This window comes from Perca fluviatilis, chromosome 20 (genome assembly GCF_010015445.1).
Source record: "Perca fluviatilis chromosome 20, GENO_Pfluv_1.0, whole genome shotgun sequence".
NCBI lineage: Eukaryota > Metazoa > Chordata > Actinopteri > Perciformes > Percidae > Perca > Perca fluviatilis.
Genome location: NC_053131.1, coordinates 27,902,040 through 27,923,670, shown reverse-complemented (window position 1 = coordinate 27,923,670; position 21,631 = coordinate 27,902,040). Strand labels below are relative to the sequence as shown.

At 39.1% G+C, this 21,631-nt stretch overlaps 2 protein-coding genes across 4 annotated transcripts; one reads left to right on the top strand and one right to left on the bottom strand.

Annotated features, from left to right (window-relative positions):
• Nucleotides 1-7,893: 7,893 nt before the first annotated feature.
• On the bottom strand, nucleotides 7,894-16,726 carry pcare1 (photoreceptor cilium actin regulator 1). Its single transcript, XM_039785443.1, has 4 exons — nucleotides 16,716-16,726; nucleotides 16,028-16,149; nucleotides 10,287-13,413; nucleotides 7,894-8,873 (listed from the first exon to the last, which is right to left on the bottom strand). Exons 1-4 carry the CDS (start codon nucleotides 16,724-16,726, stop codon nucleotides 8,750-8,752), a joined length of 3,384 nt encoding a protein of 1,127 aa, XP_039641377.1. The 3' UTR covers nucleotides 7,894-8,749.
• Nucleotides 16,021-21,068, top strand: spdya (speedy/RINGO cell cycle regulator family member A). 3 transcript variants are annotated; one of them, XM_039787014.1, is made up of 8 exons: nucleotides 16,024-16,151; nucleotides 16,332-16,406; nucleotides 16,749-17,033; nucleotides 17,186-17,244; nucleotides 18,127-18,212; nucleotides 18,341-18,512; nucleotides 18,704-19,055; nucleotides 20,735-21,068. In XM_039787014.1, exons 3-8 carry the CDS (start codon nucleotides 16,781-16,783, stop codon nucleotides 20,794-20,796), a joined length of 984 nt encoding a protein of 327 aa, XP_039642948.1. In that variant the 5' UTR covers nucleotides 16,024-16,151; nucleotides 16,332-16,406; nucleotides 16,749-16,780; the 3' UTR covers nucleotides 20,797-21,068. The 3 variants fall into 3 exon arrangements, with proteins under 3 accessions (XP_039642950.1, XP_039642948.1, XP_039642949.1); XM_039787016.1 differs by lacking the exon at nucleotides 16,332-16,406 and having other exon boundaries at nucleotides 16,021-16,151; XM_039787015.1 differs by lacking the exon at nucleotides 16,024-16,151 and having other exon boundaries at nucleotides 16,204-16,406.
• Nucleotides 21,069-21,631: the final 563 nt, after the last annotated feature.

The following is a 21,631-nucleotide window of genomic DNA, read 5'->3' as shown; positions in this document are numbered from 1 at the left end:
CGATACAGTGCCTTGTATCGCCTACCAGAGGGAAGGAGGGTGGACAGATTGTGACCAGGATGTGAGGGGTCTGCAGAGATTTTTGCTGCCCTTTTCCTGACCCTGGACCGGTACAGGTCCTGGATGTAGCTAAATGCAGAGGGCATGAAAAATATTACGTCTCCCTGGAGGGGACAAAAGTTGTAGCTTCCACACTGTATGGCTTTCACATCAGGATTAGTATTCTCCTGAAGCTGTTGACAAATTTATTTTTCCTTCAGAAGAACAATCAGGATCTTTCTTGCATCATTAAAGGTCCCATGACATGGTGCTCTTTGGATGCTTTTATATAGGTCTCAGTGGTCCCCTAATACTGTATCTGAAGTCTCTTTCCCGAAATTCAGCCTTGGTACAGAATTACAGCCACTAGAGCCAGTCCCACAATGAGCTTTCCTTAGGATGTGCCATTTCTGTGTATGTAGATATTGAGGAGGAGAGAAGGGGGGGCAATGTGAAGGGTGAGGGTGTGGCCTTGACCAGCTGCCACTTTGCTCGTTTGAAAGCCATGATGTCTCTCTCTCATGGGTGGGCCAAATTCTCTGGGCGGGCAAAGCAGAGAAAGGGGAGGTAACCTTGCTCCTTATGACCCCATAAGGAGAAGATTCCAGATCAGTCCATCTGAGCTTTCATTTTCTCAAAAGCAGAGCAGGACACCCAGGGCTCAGTTTACACCTATCGCCATTTCTAGCCACTGGGGGACCATAGGCAGGCTGGGGGAACACATATTAATGTTAAAAAACCTCATAAAGTGACATATTCATGCCATGGGACCTTTAAATGCACCATCCCCAAGTCCTGATAAAAGTGGAACGGTTGCCATAATTCTATTTAGTGGCTCATAAGTCTATTTTGGTCTGATAAAGAAACTGAGTTAGGTGGTTCCAACAGTAAAATTCCCATTCATTTTTCCCCATAGAGAATATGACGTGACCAATCACAGAGCTTAAAACTGTGTGACGTGTTTCATTGAAGGGATAACCAAAAACCCAATCTGCAGGTTAAATCAAAAGTCTGGCTCAATTCTGGATGAATTCAGCAACTATGATGATGTGTTTTTTTCTCAACTAAAACAACAAAGCATTTTGAATTTGCATACGTTCTGACTGGCTTCTTCTCCATGACAATGGAGGCAAAGGCTCATGGGTATTGTAATATTTCCACCATGCGAATAATAAACAATTAAAACTGGTGGCCATGACAGTAGCTTGTGGTTGCTAATGTTAGCCAACTAAAGATAAACATTGCTGTATAACAGATGTTACAGAGTCATTTTACTGACCTTTTCTCTACTTACACTACGTTTTTAACATTTAAAATGTTTCCATAATCATGGCCACTGTTTAGCAAAAATAACATAGTCTCTGCAACAAATACAGTTTTGTATGGCGTATAAATTAGCAGCATCTTTCATTTACTTCTGTGTAACCAAGAACCTCGGCCCCTGAAAGCTCCAGCCTTGCTGTTTGTCAACTGGTTTAAGCAAAATTTAATTAAAATGTTGTTTGGGAATATGTTGTCATTGTCATCAGAACTAATTGGCGTACAAAGATTGTTTTATTTCACTTTAGTTCAAATGACATGATAGGGACCTGAACATGGGTGCAGCTTGCGTCTGTGTCAATCCCAGTGGCAGTCTTTATATAGTAATAAAAACAACTTCAAATTCAGAAAAGGGTCGAAGGGAAAAACTAAGAAACTATAAATGTAAGATGGTCCAGAGAACATATTAACATATTAACACAAATACAAAGGGGAATCATGGAACGAAGTGTGCTTTTCATAAATCCCTAATGTTTTGTGGGAAATTGTGTTCTTTGAGTGCACATTCATTATTTATTTATGAGGCTTGTGGATGGATTGTTTTATGTGTTATATATTAAGTCATATCCAACCAAAGTAATTGTTTCTATGACATCAATTTGAACTTAATGTCTCTTAAAGTAAACTAACATATAGAGAAACCTACTTAGCTGTCACACATAAAATACAAGACCACTAAGGCTTCATTATTAACAGTTATAATAAGTAATATAATAAGTAAAGTAAGTTGAATTACTGGAATTGTTGGGTCTTTGTAAATTATAGAGTGCGGTCTAGACCTACTCTATCTGTAAAGTGTCTTGAGATAACTCTTGTTATGATTTGATAAATAAAATTGAATTGAATTGCTTTGTGTGAATATTCCAGCTATTTTTGAATTAAAGTACACTTGTCCATCAAAAAGCAATGCAACATGAACCTAAAATGAATTACTCTCTGAAGGGAGAATAAAACTAACACCATAATATACGTTATTATCAACATTCCCTCATCAACATGAGGTTTATTTTATTCAGTGTAATTCTGTTAGAATAATTTACATTATCAAAGGATAGACGGAAACACTGAAGTTATATCAAATTTTGGTTTACTTGCAAGTAGGGTCAGTTTACAGCCCTCACAACATAAGTACAGAAAGTGACTAATGTAAGCCTCAAACAGTAGCTTATTTATGTGTGAAATACAATCATAATAGAATTTGATGTCGTCAGTTGTCTATCTTGTCAGTTAAGATGTCCTTTCCTCTATCTGGTCAGACTCGATGGCGTCCCCTTTATCTGGTTAGAGAGACGCATGTTCTGTCCTCGGGCCCCAGTCAAGATAGCCAATGACTCCATGTTATCTTGTGGGGGCTAGTAGTGTTATGGTTTCTTACTATGCAAATAGTTTAATAGAACAGAGAGAGGAGAATAGTAATCACTATAATATTATTCTGTGCAAACAGTTCAATAAATAACAAGAGAGAAAGTATGTATCATAATTTCCTTAACAAATTCCCACCCAGGTTTGTACTCCTGTCCCTCAGGAGAGGATTCGGACTAGGCAGAAATATTCCACCAATAAGCTCTTGCCTTACATTTTCTACATTTCAGAATTGTGCTTCTTAAGAAACATATCTCATATGTATTGTCTGACACATTAATTGATTGATAATGGTGTATGTTTTTTCTCTATCGAATCTAACCATAACAAACAAAGTGAGATAACGCTGCATTACATTTGCATTCCTGCAGCTGTGCATCTTAACCAGGTTTCATATGAGGGTAGAGGGATGATGGGAGATGGATTGTGGGGTGAGATACTCCTCTGGTGGAGAACAGGTTTCACTGCAGGCATGGCTTCATGTTACTTACAGTACTGAGTTAACCTGAGGACACATAGTTACTAATCCACCAGTCAGATTACTGCAGCTCATTTACTATAGAGGGTTGCTTTTGTTTGTTTTTGTGCTAAAGATCATTTCCTATTTAGTGGATAATATATGTATAGTAGAAAGGAAATACATTACGTTGACTATGAGTTAATCATGATAATAGTTTTTTTTTGTAGTCCTCTTACTGCTGTCCTCTGACTGTGTATTTAGGTATAATGTAATCGATTGATTTCAATAAAATGTATTGAATCACATGAAATCGTGACGTAATCCAATTAGCTGCTCCTTCAATTTGTGGGGGGGGTCTTAGGCAGCGTCCTGGTTTAGGATCCTACTGGCCTCATATTTTTTAATTGTTTTTATGTAAAGCACTTTGAATTGCCCTGTTGCTGAAATGTGCTATACAAATAAAGCTGCCTTGCCTTGAGGGTAGAAGCTCCTCCTGAGCCTCTCAGTGCTGGCCTGGTATATCCGATACCTTCTTCCCGACCTTAACAGGGAGGAAAGGCATGACTTGGGCGGTTTGGATCTTCCATGATTCTCCTAGACTCATCAGGGACAAGAAAACACATAAGATATGTAATTATATCTTTATTTATTCAGGGAGGGCCATTGAGAGCAAGATCTCTTCTCCAATGATGCCCTAATTACAGCGCAAATAAAAAGAAATTACAGTACAATTAAATAATATGATCATAAAAAATTATCTGATCATAAAACAATACCCAAATTACAATATGTAAAAAAAAAAAGAAAGAAAATGAATGAAGGAACAATTGCAAAATTACAGTACATATAACCAATAAAATCAAATGAGAATCACTGATGCAGGTGAATAAGCGGGCTATTAAAAACAAGAGCAGTCCCTGTGTAACACATTTTCGAGCATCATCTTGAACGTCCCAATGGAAACGAGTTTAATTTGAGAAAATCCTGACGCCAGGTACATCTGTCAGGAGCGTAAAAGTTAAAAGCACTCTTTCCTAAATTACCCCCCCCCCCCGATAGCTATTTTTGACCAGCAAGTACTCTGCAAGGCCAGGTCTACATTAGACAGCACAAACCACCCCCTTCACTGTGAGTTTGAAACACTCCCCTCAGGCCGTATACCATACCTGTCAAGTTTTGGATTTGAAAATAAGGGAAATTTTCCGGCGAGCAGTCCCACGACCCCAACCAAGCTCCCCCTTACATTTTAAGACAGGTGTACAAGAAAGCTAAAATCACCACTTGATGCAGAATGCTGAAAACATTTACAATTTATAACATTGCTTGTCTTTACATTTACATTTTATTTTCATTCCACACATTCTTTTCATTTCATATTGCTTTTCTTTTACAGTTTTTCTTTTAATTTCACATAACTTTTCTTTAGTGAGTTATTGTACAAATTTGTTGCAGACTTTGCACAAGACTGTTTTGGAAGGAGTGTATTTGTGGGCGGGGCCAGAGCGGTTAATTTTACATGAGAGTAGAGCGTAAACAGTTCTGTTGTCTAACGTCCTCCTATTCTCTGTAACAATCTTTTGTACCATGCTAAACACCCTTTCTTGTCACTCAAGACCAAACTGCAAATCTTCAACTCAAACGTAAAGACCACTCTACTCTATGGCTCAGAAACCTGGAGAATTACCACCACCATACTCAATAAGCTGCAGACCTTCACCAACCGGTGCCTCAGACGCCTCCTAGGAATATACTGGCCTAACACCATCTCTAACACCAACCTGTGGGAACTCACCAAACAATACCCAATAGAAATGCAAATCCGGAGGAGGAAATGGACCTCACACACTAACCTCGCGACAACTGCCACCTACAGTACCTGTAGTAGGCTACTGCACGTGGCAGTTATCGCGAGGTCCGGGTTATTAAATTATTTTTTAATAACGCAGGTTAAAATACGGGAGATTTACGGGAAAATACTAATACGGGAGGACGGTGGGAAAGAAGAGTAAAATACGGGACTTTCCCGGCCAAAACGGGATACTTGACAGGTATGCCGTATACTCAGAGTTCCTCAGTTCAAGAGCAATAGGAGTAAAAACTCCTTTGTTCCCTATATGCAATAACTCAGCTTAAATGACAAATCCGGCGCTAAATGAACCTAGGGATTAATAACACATGTGTACCGAGTCGACTGTTCTTTCATGTTTTCATGCTAATCGAATGTGACCAGTTTTAGCGCAAACCGCTAATTAGCTTATAACGCTAGTCGTCGGGGCACAGATAAAGTAAAAAGAAATCACTATTTCTATACCACTAACAAGGCTCAAAATAGCCCCACACTTCCACGGTAGCATAATGAGGGTCCCTACATGTAAACCGAAGCATTGAGAACTTTGTGTACAGACAGTTTATTAAGAAGATAGTTTATAAAGACATTACCGTTCACGTATACAGGCAGGCGCCATTTTGGGAAAACAGTCACAACCAGTTGAACGACGAACGCCGTGTAACCAGTAACCAGTAACATAGCTCAAGCACGGCGTTCGTTGTCCTATATTGTATGTACAGCAAACATTTTTGTACTTCTTGATTTTGTATTGTTTATTTGTAATAGTGTTTTTTTATCTTGCGCTCCTGACAGCAAATCAACTTTCCCGTCTGGGATAATAAAGTCACTGAACTGAACTTTCAAGTGAGATGACTAAGAAAAGTTGTAGCCTACAGCAGGCTACCAGTTGTAATATATTATGCTATATGAATATTCTAAAAGAAAAATAGTGTTGACTCTGGTGGTAAACAGGTATAAGCCTATCATGTATTCTTCGTTTTTCAAAGGTTGCCAACAATTTTATATTGTTGTATTATTTCCTAATACATGTAAATTGTTAGAAGGAAACAGATGATTTATTCAATAGGAAAAACAATCTTCTGTGCAGACTCAAAGCATAATTCTATCAAAAGGCAGAAAATATGCCCAGCACTCAGTCCTCAGGTGCTGGACAGGAAATCATTCCACTTTCAGACTCTTCATCAGCCTGAAACAACGTGCCCAAATGATTGGAATCCATTTTTAATGATGCCATAAGAATCACTTTGCATGTATCTGCTTCGCCTTCTTTTGATTTAAAGGAGTTGATGACATTGTTGACGTGGCACGAGACATCATTGTGAACCTGTTGGATACTTTAATGTTGGATGCTATGCCACAAAATAACTCAAAAATCCCACTACAAACCATCTTCAGCTTTACAGAACCTTGCATGCTTCAACCCCACACCTGGTATTTCAATTGAGGATTTTTTTCAAGGTCTGTACCACAATTTCCGTCGCCCAGTGGACTTCTAGATCTAAATTGTTGCTTCTCTCTAAAACAATTAGGTGACTCTTGTATTCACCTCTTCTCTGGAACAGTTATTTACCTGGTTATTGTTAAAGGGAGCTGTGCTGCGTATCTTCATGTATTTGTTCAGCTTGGAGGCCTCAGGCACTATAAGCTTGTGCGGCCACAATTCGTAATTAACAAATGCGGCTTACAACGCTGAAGAAAAGTTGGTGAGTTTTGATATGTTAGAACAAGAGGCTAGCATTTACGGCAACATGAGCAAATCTCCTCCAAGCAAAGCTCCTAATCTCCTAATTAAAATCTAAAAAAGGTAGGGATACATTTATTTTTAGAAATTGCCATGTCTCTCGTTGGCGATAAATGCTAGTCAAGATGGACCTAAAAGTACTTTCCCAAATTACAGTCTTGTGTGGACATTATCTTAAAGGGGTGCTTTACCAATTTTACACATGAAGATCAGTTTACTTGTAACACAGTACTATATAATGTCTTTTGAGGCTCTGTAGCAAGCTTCCTATAGTCTGAGAAAATAACCCTGATGATGTCAGCATCAAGCCTGCAGTTTAAGCTGGATTTTAAAAAGTGGAGTAGAATTCATGGACATTTACAGTACCAGGCAGGGTCTAATGACCGATGTTGCTGAGTTGCATCATGGGTATTGTAGGATCTAGTGTTTTTGGAGCTTGACTTAAGGATAAATGTCAGGATATCTAAGCCTCCGCAGCCTCAATTTTGAACATTCTTTTTTAAGAATCGTTAATAGGAGTGCAATACTAAAGCGCTGCAGTAACCCTTTAAAGTGCTCATATTATGCTCATTTTCAGGTTCATAATTGTATTTAGAGGTTGTACCAGAATAGGTTTACATTGTTCAATTTTCAAAAAACACCATATTTTGGTCATACTGCACATTGCTACAGCTCCTCTTTTCACCCTGTGTATTGAGCTCTCGGTTTTAGCTACCAAGTGAGGCATCTCACTTCTGTTCAATCTTTGTTGGGAGTCGCACATGCGCAGTAGCTAGGTAAGGACTGCTAGCTAGTCAATTGTAGAGTATGAGGGTGTGCCATGCTAGCAGCTAGGCGAGTATTATAACATGTGTTACAAAGTGACGCTCGTTTGTCACGGAGCTAAAGGCTGGACTACAATAGAGATGTTTGGAGCACCTTTGGGGTGGACTTTGGGCTATTTGGGCTAGATAACATAATAAAGGAAAGGGAAAAAGCCGAAAAAAGCATAATATAAGCATTTTAAGGGGTTTCACTGAAGCACACTAGGTATTAGTTAAATCTTTCACTAATTATTTAATGTATTAACTAATTAAGGACACAATTAATGTTAATAAAAAAGGATAATAGGTGATGCAAAGGTATGATTGATTGTATGAGGTTTTTTATTGATAAACAAATTGTAAAAATGAAACATGAAACAGAAAAATAACAATTGGATAACAAAAAATCTTAAATACTGGTTTAGGGTGGCCTTACTTTTAAGATTGCAGCATATGACAACAAAGAGAAATAATGTCTCACTTTAACAATGAATTCAATCAACAATCATATATGTCATTATTGATGACGACATTATTGTTTGGTTTAATAGGCTTTCCAAAAACCAAAGAAATACTTGTAATAATTTTCAAATCCTGGTTCATGGCACTGTGGTCAAGTTACTTTCAGTTCATTCAATGGCTATCAGTAATGAAGCAATACTAATCCATTATTATTTACATTTTATTATTTTTTTTCTTTCTTTCTTAAATCGATAAAAGTTGAGAAAGGACACCTTTGACCACTGAGTTACCAAGACGCCACATAGTATTTGAATTTTGAAGAAGGAGCCTCTGAACTAAATTAACTGAAAGTAAACGTACAGTATGCAACCTTGTGTGAAGCATGATTAATCACCTGCATATGTAGTCTTGTTATGAAACCAGGAAATGAGTTCCATATATTGTAAACATTAAAATTAGTTTTTCCCTCTTAAATACATATTATTCACAAACAAATTCAAGAACATATTTATGCAGAAAGTGTAAGTGCACAAGTATGCATGCAAAGATGCACACCTTTTTGCCAAACTTATTACAAACATTGTGGAGGTGTGTTACTGCAGCAAAGTGGATAAAATAGCTCTTCCTCTCTTCGCAGTGGCGTAAACACTGTCTTCTTAAATCCTTGCTAAAGCCTGCTAATCCATAATCCCACTGGCCCTTCACTGGGCCCTTCAGTCTCTGTGCAAGGCCTGTCCAACAACACACAGGTCCGGGTGTGATGCAGAGCGTAGTTGAGCTCTGAGGTTTGATTGGCTCCCCCATAATTCTTCGTCCCTGGTTGGTTCATCATCCAGCCTGTAAGATTGTATGGAGAATGTTGTCAATCACAATGAGGGAAGTCAGCCAAGTCAGTTATAAACAAGAAGGGTGCATGACTGAGATTAGTTTGTAAAGTGACTCAGTTCACGCAGTTACTCTGGAAGAAATCATGTATGGCCGCATAGGAGCAAACCCCCCTAAAATTAAACATTCGCTTAAAATGAGATTTTTGGAGTGTTACTGGAGACTATTGTGACAAATAACCCTTGATATACTCAACATTTAGAATGTATGAAACAGCAAGGTAAATACATAGTGGAGAGAATTAAATGCAGAGATATTAAAAAGACTAGATTTATAGCTTTTATATTGTATGTGATAGTCTCTAGCTGATGTATCTATAATTCAAATATTCTCTTATCCTTGATGTACTCCCACTATATCTTGGGAGCATATCATCTTTATGTCTATTTGGCTAGCATTAAAGATAATTGAATGATAATCTCGTCAATGTGATACAACAGCATTGTCAAATCAGTTAGATACTTAAACAATTTACTGATATTTGAGGTAACTGCATTTGCTCATTCAGACAAAGTCATGTCTCAGTAGACATAGTCATGTTATTAATTTAGTATATTGTGTACACCTTCAAAGCTTATTGCAGTATGGTTTTATACCGATGATTAGTAAGAATGTAATATGCCTTAGTAATTCTTATGTATGACTTAAGAAATCAGCAACGTAATGTTGAGCTAGTGACGATTTTATGGGTTTCTTACTTTCCTAGTAAATTCCAGGAAATGTCCTAGTAATTTTCTACAAAGGAGCTGGATATTTCCTGGAAAGGGTTGTGGTGAAAATGGTCAGGTGATACAGTTGGTAGCTAATTGCCCATGGAGGTTCAAACAATTTATATACAAATATGCAGTTTGACAAACAAAACTATAAAAAGTTTCCAGAGTGGTTAAAAATTACAGGTAAACATAATTAAACAATTGTGAAGCATTAAACTTACAAATTAACATTTACTTGGTTCCCAAGTTAATCTTTGTCAGTTAAAGAATTGTTAAGATATCTCCTTTCATTCTTATTACTTATTATGGAGTTTTGCCAATAAACTGCTTCTTATAAAATCCACCTACATACATAGGCTACTGTTTTCTATTTTTTATATAACTGCTATAGTTTTCCTGGTTCTTTCAGAAAAAAATCCAATTGGTGAGTACATATCAACTAAACTAAAGATGTTACACAGTAATTGGTACAAATTTGCCCATTGTGGGAAATTTCCTAAGAATTAACCATTTAACACCAGCAAATTGCTCTGAAAATTTACAGAAACTATGAAATGAAGGTACCTGTAAAATAAGCTATTACAAAAGATTGAATGAAAAGCCATATTAACAGATTTAGGATGTGTAACATAGAAACATGGTAAACACTCACCCCTGTGAGCATATTGCTGGCTCACTTCCACAAGTCTCAGCCACTGAGATGCCTGGCGATCTTGGTGGCAGATTTAGACTTGGCCTTCGGTCTGAATGGCTACGTCGGATGAAGGGTCGAGGTCCATGAACAGATACAGGAAACCTCCCACGACTCCCCCAAGAACGTGAGAGAAAAGAGACCCCAGTAGAGGTCCATGCTTGAGGGGGTCGAGGAACTGGACAAGGATGGGCCTCAAACAGGGATGGGGATGCAGGGCAGAACACTGAACGTGCATTACTGATCATCCGTGCATTAGATGAGTCTTCACTGCTGTTCTCCCTTGACCATCTTTGTACTTTTGGCGAGGCTGGTGGAGACGGTGCTTTGAAAGGGTAGGAGGAGGATGTATTTGAGTTTAAAATATTCTGCTTTGTGACAGGTGGGCTGGGGAGCCTCTCTTGAACTACTGGTGGTGTGGTGAGTTTCCTGTTAACAGGGGAGCTAGCTGAAGAGGGTGGAGTAGGTTGCCTTTTGAAGTTATGGGGACTGGGAAGTCTTCGATGTAGACTACTTGGTGTAGAAGGTGTGGAGGGTAACATTCGCCCCCTATGCATGGGAGGCGTGGCAGGTGGTTGGCTCCTGACCACTGAAGAAGGAGGCACTGTAGACACTGTAGAGTTAGATCTAGGCACTGAAAGGTTGCCACCATCTTGTATGTCTGCTGATTCTTCTTGACTGGCAGATCGATTTGTTGCTACGTAACCTGTTGAAGATCTCTGTGAGTCTGAAGAGTGTCTTAGATGTATACTCTTTCTGCCTTGCTGGTACAAGGAATCCTTTTCCTTTCCTGGGTCTGCCTCCAGTTTGACATCTGGTTGCCTGAACTTTGATGGAGCTGATGTGTCTTGTTGATCTGCTCTAGCAAGGGAAATAACCTTGGAAGCTTGCGGCAGGCCTCCTTTACTTGGCAACACTGTCCCTGAATTAACTGAGGCCCTCAGTCGATGTGATACTGCAGCCCTTTTTAATACAGGTGATTTTCCAACTTTTATAGCCCCATCATCTGCTCCACCAGTTGAAAGACTCTGGGCACTTTCGAAGGAATTGTCCAATAATACTTCCAGTGGAGGCGGAGGAAGACTATCCAGATCTAAATCATTGGCTTTCTCAGATGAAGTGGATTCCGGTCTACAGCTGGTTATTCCAGTGCTTAGCACAGCTTCTACATTCCCTAAACCAGGTAACACAGGAACACCACACTTTCGTACTCCTTTGAGAGGCCCCAGAACTTTAGGACCTTCTAGATCCTCTATTCCTTGGCTGAAGGTATCAATCAGTCTTTTGACCGAGTTCCTGCCTCTGTAAAGTCCCGAAGATGGTCGTGGTGATGCAGGAGGGCTTGGGGGTGGAGTGGCTTTTATTGGACCCTTGGATGTTTTCTTGTCCTTAAGTTTATCTTCTTCCACATCACTGGCTACCTCATGTTTTTTACTGTTGCTCCTTATAAGGCCCGCTTTGTCATCAAGTGGTTGGGGATTGCTGTTCTTCGGTAATAAGGGATGTTTGCGATTTACTGCTGGAGATTGTGCTGGTGAGGTTCCTTGATTTTGTTTTGATGGAGCAGTCTTTCCACCTGCTTTGCTTCCACCTGCCTTGCTTTTACTCATCCTCTGTAACTTCTGGTTTAAATCCTTCTGTGTCCTTTCTAGTTCAAGCAGAGTAGGATCTTCACCTTTGTTCCGCAGGGCTTCTGCTGACTGGGAACGACTTTCCCTAGTCACTGGGGTCTTTTTTACCACTGCCTTCCGAGGTGCTGTTGTTTGAGGCCTCCTTGGAGATTGTTCCTCCTCCTCTGTCCACTGGTGTCTACTGGTTTTTGGGCTGCCAACTATCTTTGTTTTGGCATTAGCATCCTGTGATGGGACAAACTCTATCCTACCACTTATAGCATTTTTCATTTTGAGAGTCATTTCGACATTTCGAGGATTCTCTATGCGCTTTGGGGGTAGCCGGCGTGGGTGTTGTTGTTCACGGTCTACAGGTGAAGAATTTGATCGTGGTCTAAAACCTACATCTTCCATGCCTTTATCCATCTCGTCATCACCATTGTCATCTTCCTCCCCATAATCTAAGGAGACTGATCCTAGCAATGAGTCTTTTTGGTGATTAGCCATTATGGTACATATAGAACCTAATGAGTTGAGTGAGGTGAGAGAAACACTCGGACTTATTTGACTTGCAAGCTTCTGCCTTGATACCCTTTGCCTAATGGTCATGGAGGTATATCCCATAGGACTGACAGGAGTAGTTCTATTTGTCCCAGTGGACGCACAGCTCTCTCGTCTATGGCGTCTTTCAGATCCAGCAAGGGATTCACTCTCAGCTCCAATACCACTGTCCTCACTAAAGAGAGCAGAATCCTCTGGCCCAGGCTTGCGCAGAGAGGCCATTTCAATGCGAGATAAGAGTCGCATTAGCCTAGTCTCTACTGCATGTTTGACTTTCAGTTTTTCCTCTAAAAGCTCTGAGACAGAGGCAAAGTACTCCACTGCCTCCTCCAAAGCAGACTCCCCAATTCCACCCACAGTCTGGCTCACATTTTGCATTCTCTGTGTGGTGTACTGAAGCAGCTGCTGCAACAAATCCGGTGGGGGCTCAATATTAGCAGAGCCAGACTTCAAAGGTGGAGAAGATGAGAGGTTTTTCATTTGACTTGGCCAAGCAAGATGTTCTCCATTTTCTTTTAAAACTTTTTCTCCCTCGTCGGCCATCTCCTCCAGACCCTGAATTATTTCCTCATAGCGTAGAGCCATAAAAGCAACCATAGTCTGCACAGAAACCTGCGTTTGGGTTGCTTGTTCCAAAAGTCCTAGTAAATCGTCATATTTGTTTATGCTAGGATTCAAAAAAGCATAAGCAGCTTGGTGAGCTTTTACCAAAGGTTCTGGGAAGTCCACTTTCTGATCTGTAGGTGGTTTGTCTTTTTCCTTGTCTTTCTTTTTTAGTCCCTTAATACCTCTGGTCATTTTCTTTTGTTTTCTACCAGGCTTTTTTTCTGTCACATCCTGCTTGTCAACATGCTTGTCTTTTTTCTGTGAAACTGTGTTGTTGTCCACTCTTTGACCCCCCTTTTTCCCCTTTTTTTCTCCCCCCGCGGGGTTGGTCCTCTTCTTTTTTTTTTTTGGGGTGCCCCCCCCTTTTTTTTTTTGCGTTTTTTGTTTTTGGCCGTTTTTTTTTTTTTTTTTTTTTTTTTTTTTTTTTTTTTTAATTTTTTTTTTTCTATCTTCAAAGTGGGAATCTCTGGGGCTTTCTTGAGGCGCAGGGGGAAGCATTCGACCCTTCCTCATGGAACCCAGAGTCCCAAAATGGTTACCTTTGGATGGTGAGCAGCCCATTTTGAATGTTTTCAAATAAAAGCTGATAATTCAGTCTTCGTTGAGACACCAACACAGCAGTGCATTGAATGATGCAAAGAATTGCGAAGGTCCTTAGCCACCTGCTGTATCTGTCATTTTCAGATGGCTGAGGTTGTTGAGTCTGATTAGATCCCTCTCCACAAGGATGCTACCAAAACAACACATTGATACATCCATTTTACAAATCCCTTCCAGCTGTCATAGATAGGCAAAATAAATCCACAGATCGATGGTCATGTTTAGAAAAAATGTCCTTGTAACGCGCTATGAAACACATCCTCCTCCAAGAGGACAAGCAGCTGAGAGGATTAGTGAGGCTTTCGGTGAACTCAGCATGCACACATGTCATGTTAAAGCATATAAAACTCACCTACTTGTAAGACTATAAGCTCATTTGCGTAATGAGAGCTGGCCTCAGGTGGCTTTTTATAGCCTGCAATACAATATCTCCCTATTTAGCCCTGGGGCCATTTCCATTGCAAAATTAAAAACAACCAACTACATTTAAAAAAAGGAAAAAGTGTTTCTTTTCAATTGCATGTGGTTGCAGTTATGCAGATAACAGGTATACTAACTGTTAGAAAAATTATGATTTGCATTCTACTGTCTTCATTAATATTTAAACTGTTTGCATAAGAATATCATATTATACTGGTTACTCTCCCACAAGATAACATGGAACCATTGGTTATCTTGTCTGGAGCCTGAGGACAGAACATGCGTCTCCCTGACCAGATAAGGGAGACGTCATTGACTCTGACCAGATAGAGGAGACAAAATCAAAAATTGACCAGATAACAACTGACGACATCGACTCTGTATTATAATTGTATTTCACTCATAAATAAGCTGATGTAGAGGGCTTCAAGTTAGTCATATTTACTGTGCTTTGCTGTAAGTGCTGCAAATTGACTCTACTTGCAAGTAAAAAATAACTTTATGACATTTTCAGTGTTTCTGTACATCTCTTGATAAATAATTATTTTAACACTAATGTTATTCTATCAACAGTGATATGCTATAGGCTATCATTGCCGTTCTAAAATGTTTTCATTTGACAAAATATCTAAAAACAGACTTAAATACCTTTGTCATGCCGTTGTACAGTAAGTTATTTTCGTGATTTGTTGATCTTCTTTTAACTTCTTTATCTAGAATCAGTTCCTGGAACAGTGAGGCAAGCTTTAAAATAACTTGAAGTGCCTCTGTCTCTGTAGTACACACTGAAATGTTAAAAGAAAAGATTAAAGTAATCCTCTTTTTTTTCCCTAGGTCTTTCTTTTGAATCCTGTTAAGAAAATTAACTGAAAACAAATAATTAAAAACAAATTAATTAAAATTAAGAGGAAAAGATAATAAGAATAAGATATATATATTTAGAAGGCTAAGCCCTGTGATAATGTGATGAAGGCTTTTTGACAAAGACACCATGTATCAACTTGTTTCAGTGGATTTGTGGTATATTACCTAAATTGTTTAACTTGTTAGAACATTTCAAATCTTCTCATTTGGTTCTTTTAAATACCTATTTCCAGTTATAAGTGTAGCCTATGTATTTGCCTGTATGTGTACGTATTTGCCCTATATATCATGAATATTGTATATATTAGTAAAAACTGAATCTCTTCAGTATGGCAGATGCCAATCCCTATGTGGCCTTGACTTCTTCCCTCACACAGTCACATCACAGCATGACCACAAAAAGAATTACAATCAGTTTTACTATCTGTGTAGAGGAAAGTGACAGTTTTGTCCCTATCCGTTGCTTTTTCCGACATTTTTGTATACTTTTTGTCGTATTTTTGTTGACATGAAGCCCTACAAAAGAGTTCCTTAGCCATCATAGAATTTAGCAAATCAAGCAAAACAATGATACATTTTTTTTAACAACAACCTGTTTCACAGCCTGAATATGAAAGCTCTCTGCTGCTTCTGGGGGAATTTCTGAGTCTCAGAGTCGGCAAATCTGGCAAACGCTGGGCCAAAATTTATTGTGAACCCAAACTGATATACGGCCGGATCTAAATCTGCAAGGGGCCGGATTTGGCCCGCGGGCCTTGAGTTTGACACAGGAATCCAACAAGGTGTTACCTACACCCGTTTATTTATGTAGGCTTTTATGAACAACACAACATTGTAGCCTATAAAGTCCAACTACATTTAATTATTTGAATTCTGATAAATAAATAATGGAAAGACGAAATAAAAAAAATATGTTTGCACAATTATATGAATTTATTATTTTAGTTTTGTATTCATTCATGATTGTGTTTTATCTAAATCTGCATGTCTACATGACAATATTTTGGAAATACACACTGGAGAGAGGTGATTCGCCATTACTTGACGACGACGAAGAAGAAGAGCGGCGCGATTGGTCTTCGTGTCCTCGCGTGCAAGTGTACTGCTGATTGGCGCGGATCCTGAAGCGCGTTCCCAAACCACCCTCTTCACTGGTCTGTGCCCTGTAAGGACCGATGAATGCTTTATTCTCAGTTTTAACTTTTAAACGTTGTAATTGTTAGCTTTTCCTGTTCTTACTGACATTATTCAATTCAGCTCTTAGCGCTTTAAGGTTATGCCCCGTTGTGTCACTGATAGAGCTGTTGGTAACACTGAATCTCTCGACCTTTTTATCGGTTTTCAGGGTGACGTTAACCTAGCTAACATTAATTGCTCAACTCTGCTTCATTACGTTAAGCCAAAAGGAAGAACAGCGGAGGTAAGGACGTTGTTATGGTTAGCGTTGACTTAACTTTAATACTTGTTTGCTAATGTTAAGTGTATTGACCTGGGCAAGTTCGAAAATACCAAAAAAAAAAAAAAAAAACAAAAAAAAGGGGTTTGGGGGGTATTAGGTGTTCTCCAAAGTTAAACTTAACGTTACCTAATGATTTGTGTAGCTATATTGAACGAGCAATTATTGCAATAAAAATAGAGGTTATTTCTATTATAGGAATAACCCCTATTTTTTGGGTTGCAGCTAGCTAAGCGTTTAATGGTAACGTTACCTTCAACCTCGTAACGTTACCTCTCCTCCATTTCCTCTCTAAACACACTATAGAGCCCTGCACTACAGATGGTCTAAACTGGAGCATGATGAAGCACACACACAGTTGGTGCCAGGCTACTCCCTCAATGACTGTTGGAGTCAAACCCAGCAATTCCCACTCCCTCCAAATCAGAAGAGGTCTACGGCTCAAAAGAGCCAACGCCCGAGACGCCCAGGGCCCACCAGAGAAGAGCCAGCCAAGCCAGCGTCGGGACGCGATCTATTACACCAAAATGACCATGCCCCCAACCATTGTCATCCAGCGGCAGGAAATGGCATCGTTCTTTAGACTTTTTGGTAAATAAATATCCCACCCCCTTTTTAAAAAAAAAAAAAAAAAAAAAAAACATGTTTAAATTCAGTGGCATCAAAGTGATGACGCTTACTTTTAAACTTGAGAGAATGAAGAATGTTTGACATTTGTATTAAATAATTATTTTTGGTTACAGATGATGACCTGATCCATGACTTCCTGTGGATGGACTGTTGCTGTAAAATGACTGACAAGGTAAATTATTTGATTTTTAATCTGGTCATCTGCTTCAAAAACCCTACTTTGAAAACTTCAGGTAGCACAAAACAAAATGGTCAGACTTGTTCTGACGTGCATTCTAGGTCCAATGTTGTTAAAATGCATGAACGTCTTAAATGGTTGAGTGTTGAAAAAAGACTATTGGCCAATGTGCTTACTTTGTTGCACTCTGTTATTCAAACTCAGACACCATCATTTATTTTTGATAGCATAACTTACAGTTCAGATATCCATACCTATTTAACAAGAGGTGCCAGTAGGGGGCAGATGACTTTACCTTTGCCAAAATCTAATAACTTGAAAAAAACTCATTTATAGAGCAAGTTCTTTGTGGAATAAAATTCCAAGTAACATTTGTTTTATTACAGGAAAGGTATATTTTAAAAAAGTCAAATCTTACCTTCATTTAAATTATTGATCATGATGTTTCTGACTGATTTTCATCTATTTTAATGTGATCTACCTTAATGTTAACCATGTAATATATAACTTTGTTTTCAAGATATTTCTCTATTCAGTTTATTTTAATTTTAATTTTTCTTCTGTTTAGTTTTGTAAGCAGATATTGTTACACACACATATGTATGTATGTGTATATATATATATATATATATATATATATATATATATATATATATTTTTTATTTATTTATTTCTTTTCAGTATATGTTGTGAAATGTTTTAATATTGTCTGGTTAAATGTTGTCTTGGACCCCAGGAAGACTAGCTGGTCGTCTAGGCGTCAGCTAATGAGGATCCTTATAATAAATACAAAATTTGGTGAAAGTGACAAAATCTCACTGAAGCTTTAGGATGCTTACAATTAACTGACTGTTAACTTTTCTCCCTAATCATCAGTACCTTCTTGCCATGACCTTTGTGTACTTCAAAAGGGCCCGCTTCACTATCGCTGAATACACCAGAAAGAATTTTTTCATTGCACTGTAAGTTTCATGGGAAAGAAATTGCCATTCTACATTTGTATGTTGTTATTATCATTCAAACGTGAACCTTTTTCTGCCACTGTTGGAAAACCATAACCCTAAATCTGGCTCATGTGCTTCACATCTAGGTATCTTGCCAACACCATGGAGGAGGATGAGGAAGAGAGTAAGTATGAGATTTTTCCATGGGCGCTGGGCAAGAACTGGAGGAAGCAGTTTCCCCGCTTCCTCAAGCAACGAGACAAGCTGTGGGTTCGCGTCGAGTACAGAGCTGCTGTCAGCAGGCGCTGCTGCGAAGAGGTACACAAGTGTAATTGCCTGAGGAGAATGATAAATGGTGTTTCTCTGGGATTCTTTTAAGTGTCTTGTTTTTGCTGCACAGTGCACTTTTTATGGCTTTGGTTTAATGCCAGAAGTTCTGTTTTTTTTTTTTCTGATGGAGCTGTATTTATGTATTTCTTAGACTGTGGGTTCCCATCTCTGCCCCCCAGGTGATGGCCATCGTGTCCTCTCACTTTGTGTGGCAGCGAGAGCGGTCAGAACACCACAGTGGCGCCCAGCGACAGTATGGGTACCACACTCGTATCCCCCGTGGGCCCTCGGCCTCCCCGGTCTCCTGTGCCCTTTGTAAACGTGGCACTGGGTTGGATCATGGCCAAGGCGCCTCTTCTCCCTCCAGAGGTTTTTCTGTGCAGACCCCGAACCCTGCCTTTTCACACCCATTCACCTCTGCACTGAGTTTGGAGATCACCCCACCCAGAGCTGCAGTCTCTCGCAGGAAGGCGGTGGAGACTAAAAGGCAGGCACAACATTCCTTCTGCTGCTGTGCTGAGGAGGTTCCAAGTAGGTATCATGTTTCCCAAAAGCAAAAGGCTAAGATGATCATTATATTCATCTCAGGAAGCTTCTTAAACTTGAGTGTTGCCCAAAAGAATTGTAACTTAAAAATAGAAATGATGGCACATGAACAAATACCTCCTACCCACTTGTACTGTAGAAGCTATCTTAAGAGGCTTCGGTAACCTGTATGAGCAGCCACAGTTTTTTTTTTTGTTTGATAATTTTTTTTAATTTTAATTATTTATGGTGCATATGTTGTTTGTGATGTCCAAATGAAACTTTGAAGGAAAAAAAAAGGAATTGCCATTCCTTGAGCCTTTTTCTTTAAACACTAGTTGGGTAAACAAATACAGCTAATGACTCACAAAGGTTTATTTGGACATCACTACTAATAGCCAACTGAAAAAGGTGACCGACATCTACAATCGATGCATTGTGCATATTCATGAAATCGTCACTGCTTGATTTCTGGTTTAATGAGTTTAAGGGGGCTTTCACATCTGCCTCGTTTAGTTCGGTCGAATCGCACTAGCGTTATTTTGTCCCGCTGGTGCAGTTCGTCACCAAAAGTGGACCAAACAAGCGTACCGAGACCTGCTTGAAGAGGTGGTCTCGGTACGCTTTCAATCGAACTCTCGGGCGGTTAATTTGTGGTGAGAACGTGATCCGTACTCGAACTGCACCAGCTATACATACTCCGCAAGTGTGAGCTAAATGTCTCCTGTAGTCAGGTGTGTTTAGCAATCTGCGATCCAGCAAACATTTTTTTATTATTATTATTATTTCAGGACAATGCACATTTGATGAACATGTACAACAGTACACGTAAAAAATGCCAGATTGTAGCCCAAGGGCTAATTTCCATCTGTAGTCCATTACAGTCCAAACTGTAGCAGCTTGCAGTGTTTCTCTCACAGACATAGACTGCAGTTAAGCTTGCCGTCCGTCACTTGCATCTCCGTGGTCAAACCAGCCGCCGCTAAAGTTGGAGAAAGACGCTGGCAGAGCATAGTCTCGGTGACCAGAGCAGACAGAGTAACGTCGCTCGCGAAACAATGTCTGATCATTTTAATGAAATGAGCTGGTTTGACCATGGAGATGCAAGAAATATGCACTAGTCCAGAACACAGGACCTTGTTCCTGTATTTACTTTCTTGCTCCTGCCCCCAGACACATTCGACCAATAAGAGGAGTGGACGTTCTTGCGTGATTTGTAATGGCGCATTTTGGTACGCTTGGATTTTTCCAGGTGTGAAACCAAACCAAGGGCAAATCGCTCCAAGTTTACTAACTCACCAACTGATTCGGACCAAAGCAAACAAACTACAGGTGTGAAAACGCCCTGAGAGTAACATCTGCCTCGAGCAGCAGTAATATGTATATTAATCAAAGCTCACTTTGTTATACTTACTTATTTTGTGTCTGGATTGTGTGTAGATGTGATTTAGCTGGATTACACCTGGTAGGTATTTCACCAAGCAGGATTAGAAAGTAAAAATAGGATAGATGGTACATATGAAATGTATGTAGATATAACCTGTGTTTCTGACTTCAATTTGAAAAGCTTGAATATTTGGTTTAGGAATAGGATTCATTCTAGCACATTGATGACTCCTAATATAATTTCAGAAGATATTTCAAGTTGCATTAAACTACATGTTTCTATCGTCTCTCTTCGTTAGGGGATGAGTCTTGCTGTGTGTCCACATATGACTCCTCCATGGACTGGATCAGTGAGGAGTAGAGCGTCACACCACCTCAGCAGACCCAGCTGTTCTGTGTATTGCTCTCTCTCCTCTTTAATACCACTTTTATTCTGAAGTAAAGGTCCGAATCACAAGTGTAACGCAGTGTGAACCTGGTACTGATTTAACGTAACGGGTCAAAACAAATTCAACCATTTAGGTGGCTGTAAGAATGAGCTAATGTCATTCCATACATCATTTTGTGATGGCAACATGCAGTAAGACTGATGTGGCACACCAAAGAGTAATGTAAAGATGTGTTTAACCTGCACTGAGTTGTTTGTATTTATTTATATATATATTTATTTATCTGCTAAAGGCCTTCTGAGATTTTTTGATGACCACTTATTTATACACAGATGTTAAATGAAATTGACAAAAAAAACTTAGTTTGACACTGAATCAAAGTTTAGCCACTGTTGCATACTGGGATTCTAGTGGGTGCGTTTTTAGTATTGTTACCAATGTGCCCGTTACAACACTGCTTCTTAAGTTTGGAATAAAGACTTGAACTTAAATTTGTCTTTTTTAGTCTTTATTACAATACTTTTTTTTGCACTATTTAGTTTCACTACAGGAATGAAGATAAACGTGCGTGTCTCAGTCAGCCTTTGTTTTGCAAATTTATTGCTCTTTAGATGCAGGCAATTACTGTATACACACTATTGTGCAGTGCATTAAATTGATTTCTATTACAGAGTCAATTTCACCTAATTTACTGTTCAAGATTGAAAATCCTTTATTAATCCCACAATGGGGAAATTCACACTGTTGGAATATTTTGTCTAGGATTTTCAACTTGTCATTTGCAAGATACCTTTCATTGAAATACTC

Excerpts from the sequence above, each read along its gene's own strand:
- pcare1 (XM_039785443.1), bottom strand. Across the intron at positions 13,414-16,027 it reads TTCTTCTTCGTCGTCGTCAA|AAAAAAAGGGGAAAAAGGGG; the intron begins GTAATGGCGAAT and ends CCGCGGGGGGAG. Across the intron at positions 8,874-10,286 it reads CCAGCAATATGCTCACAGGG|GCTGGATGATGAACCAACCA; the intron begins GTGAGTGTTTAC and ends ACAATCTTACAG.
- spdya (XM_039787016.1), top strand. The coding sequence starts at position 16,781 with ATGATGAAGCACACACACAGTTGGTGCCAGGCTACTCCCTCAATGACT. Across the intron at positions 18,513-18,703 it reads GCAGGCGCTGCTGCGAAGAG|GTGATGGCCATCGTGTCCTC; the intron begins GTACACAAGTGT and ends TCTGCCCCCCAG. Across the intron at positions 19,056-20,734 it reads CTGTGCTGAGGAGGTTCCAA|GGGATGAGTCTTGCTGTGTG; the intron begins GTAGGTATCATG and ends TCTCTTCGTTAG.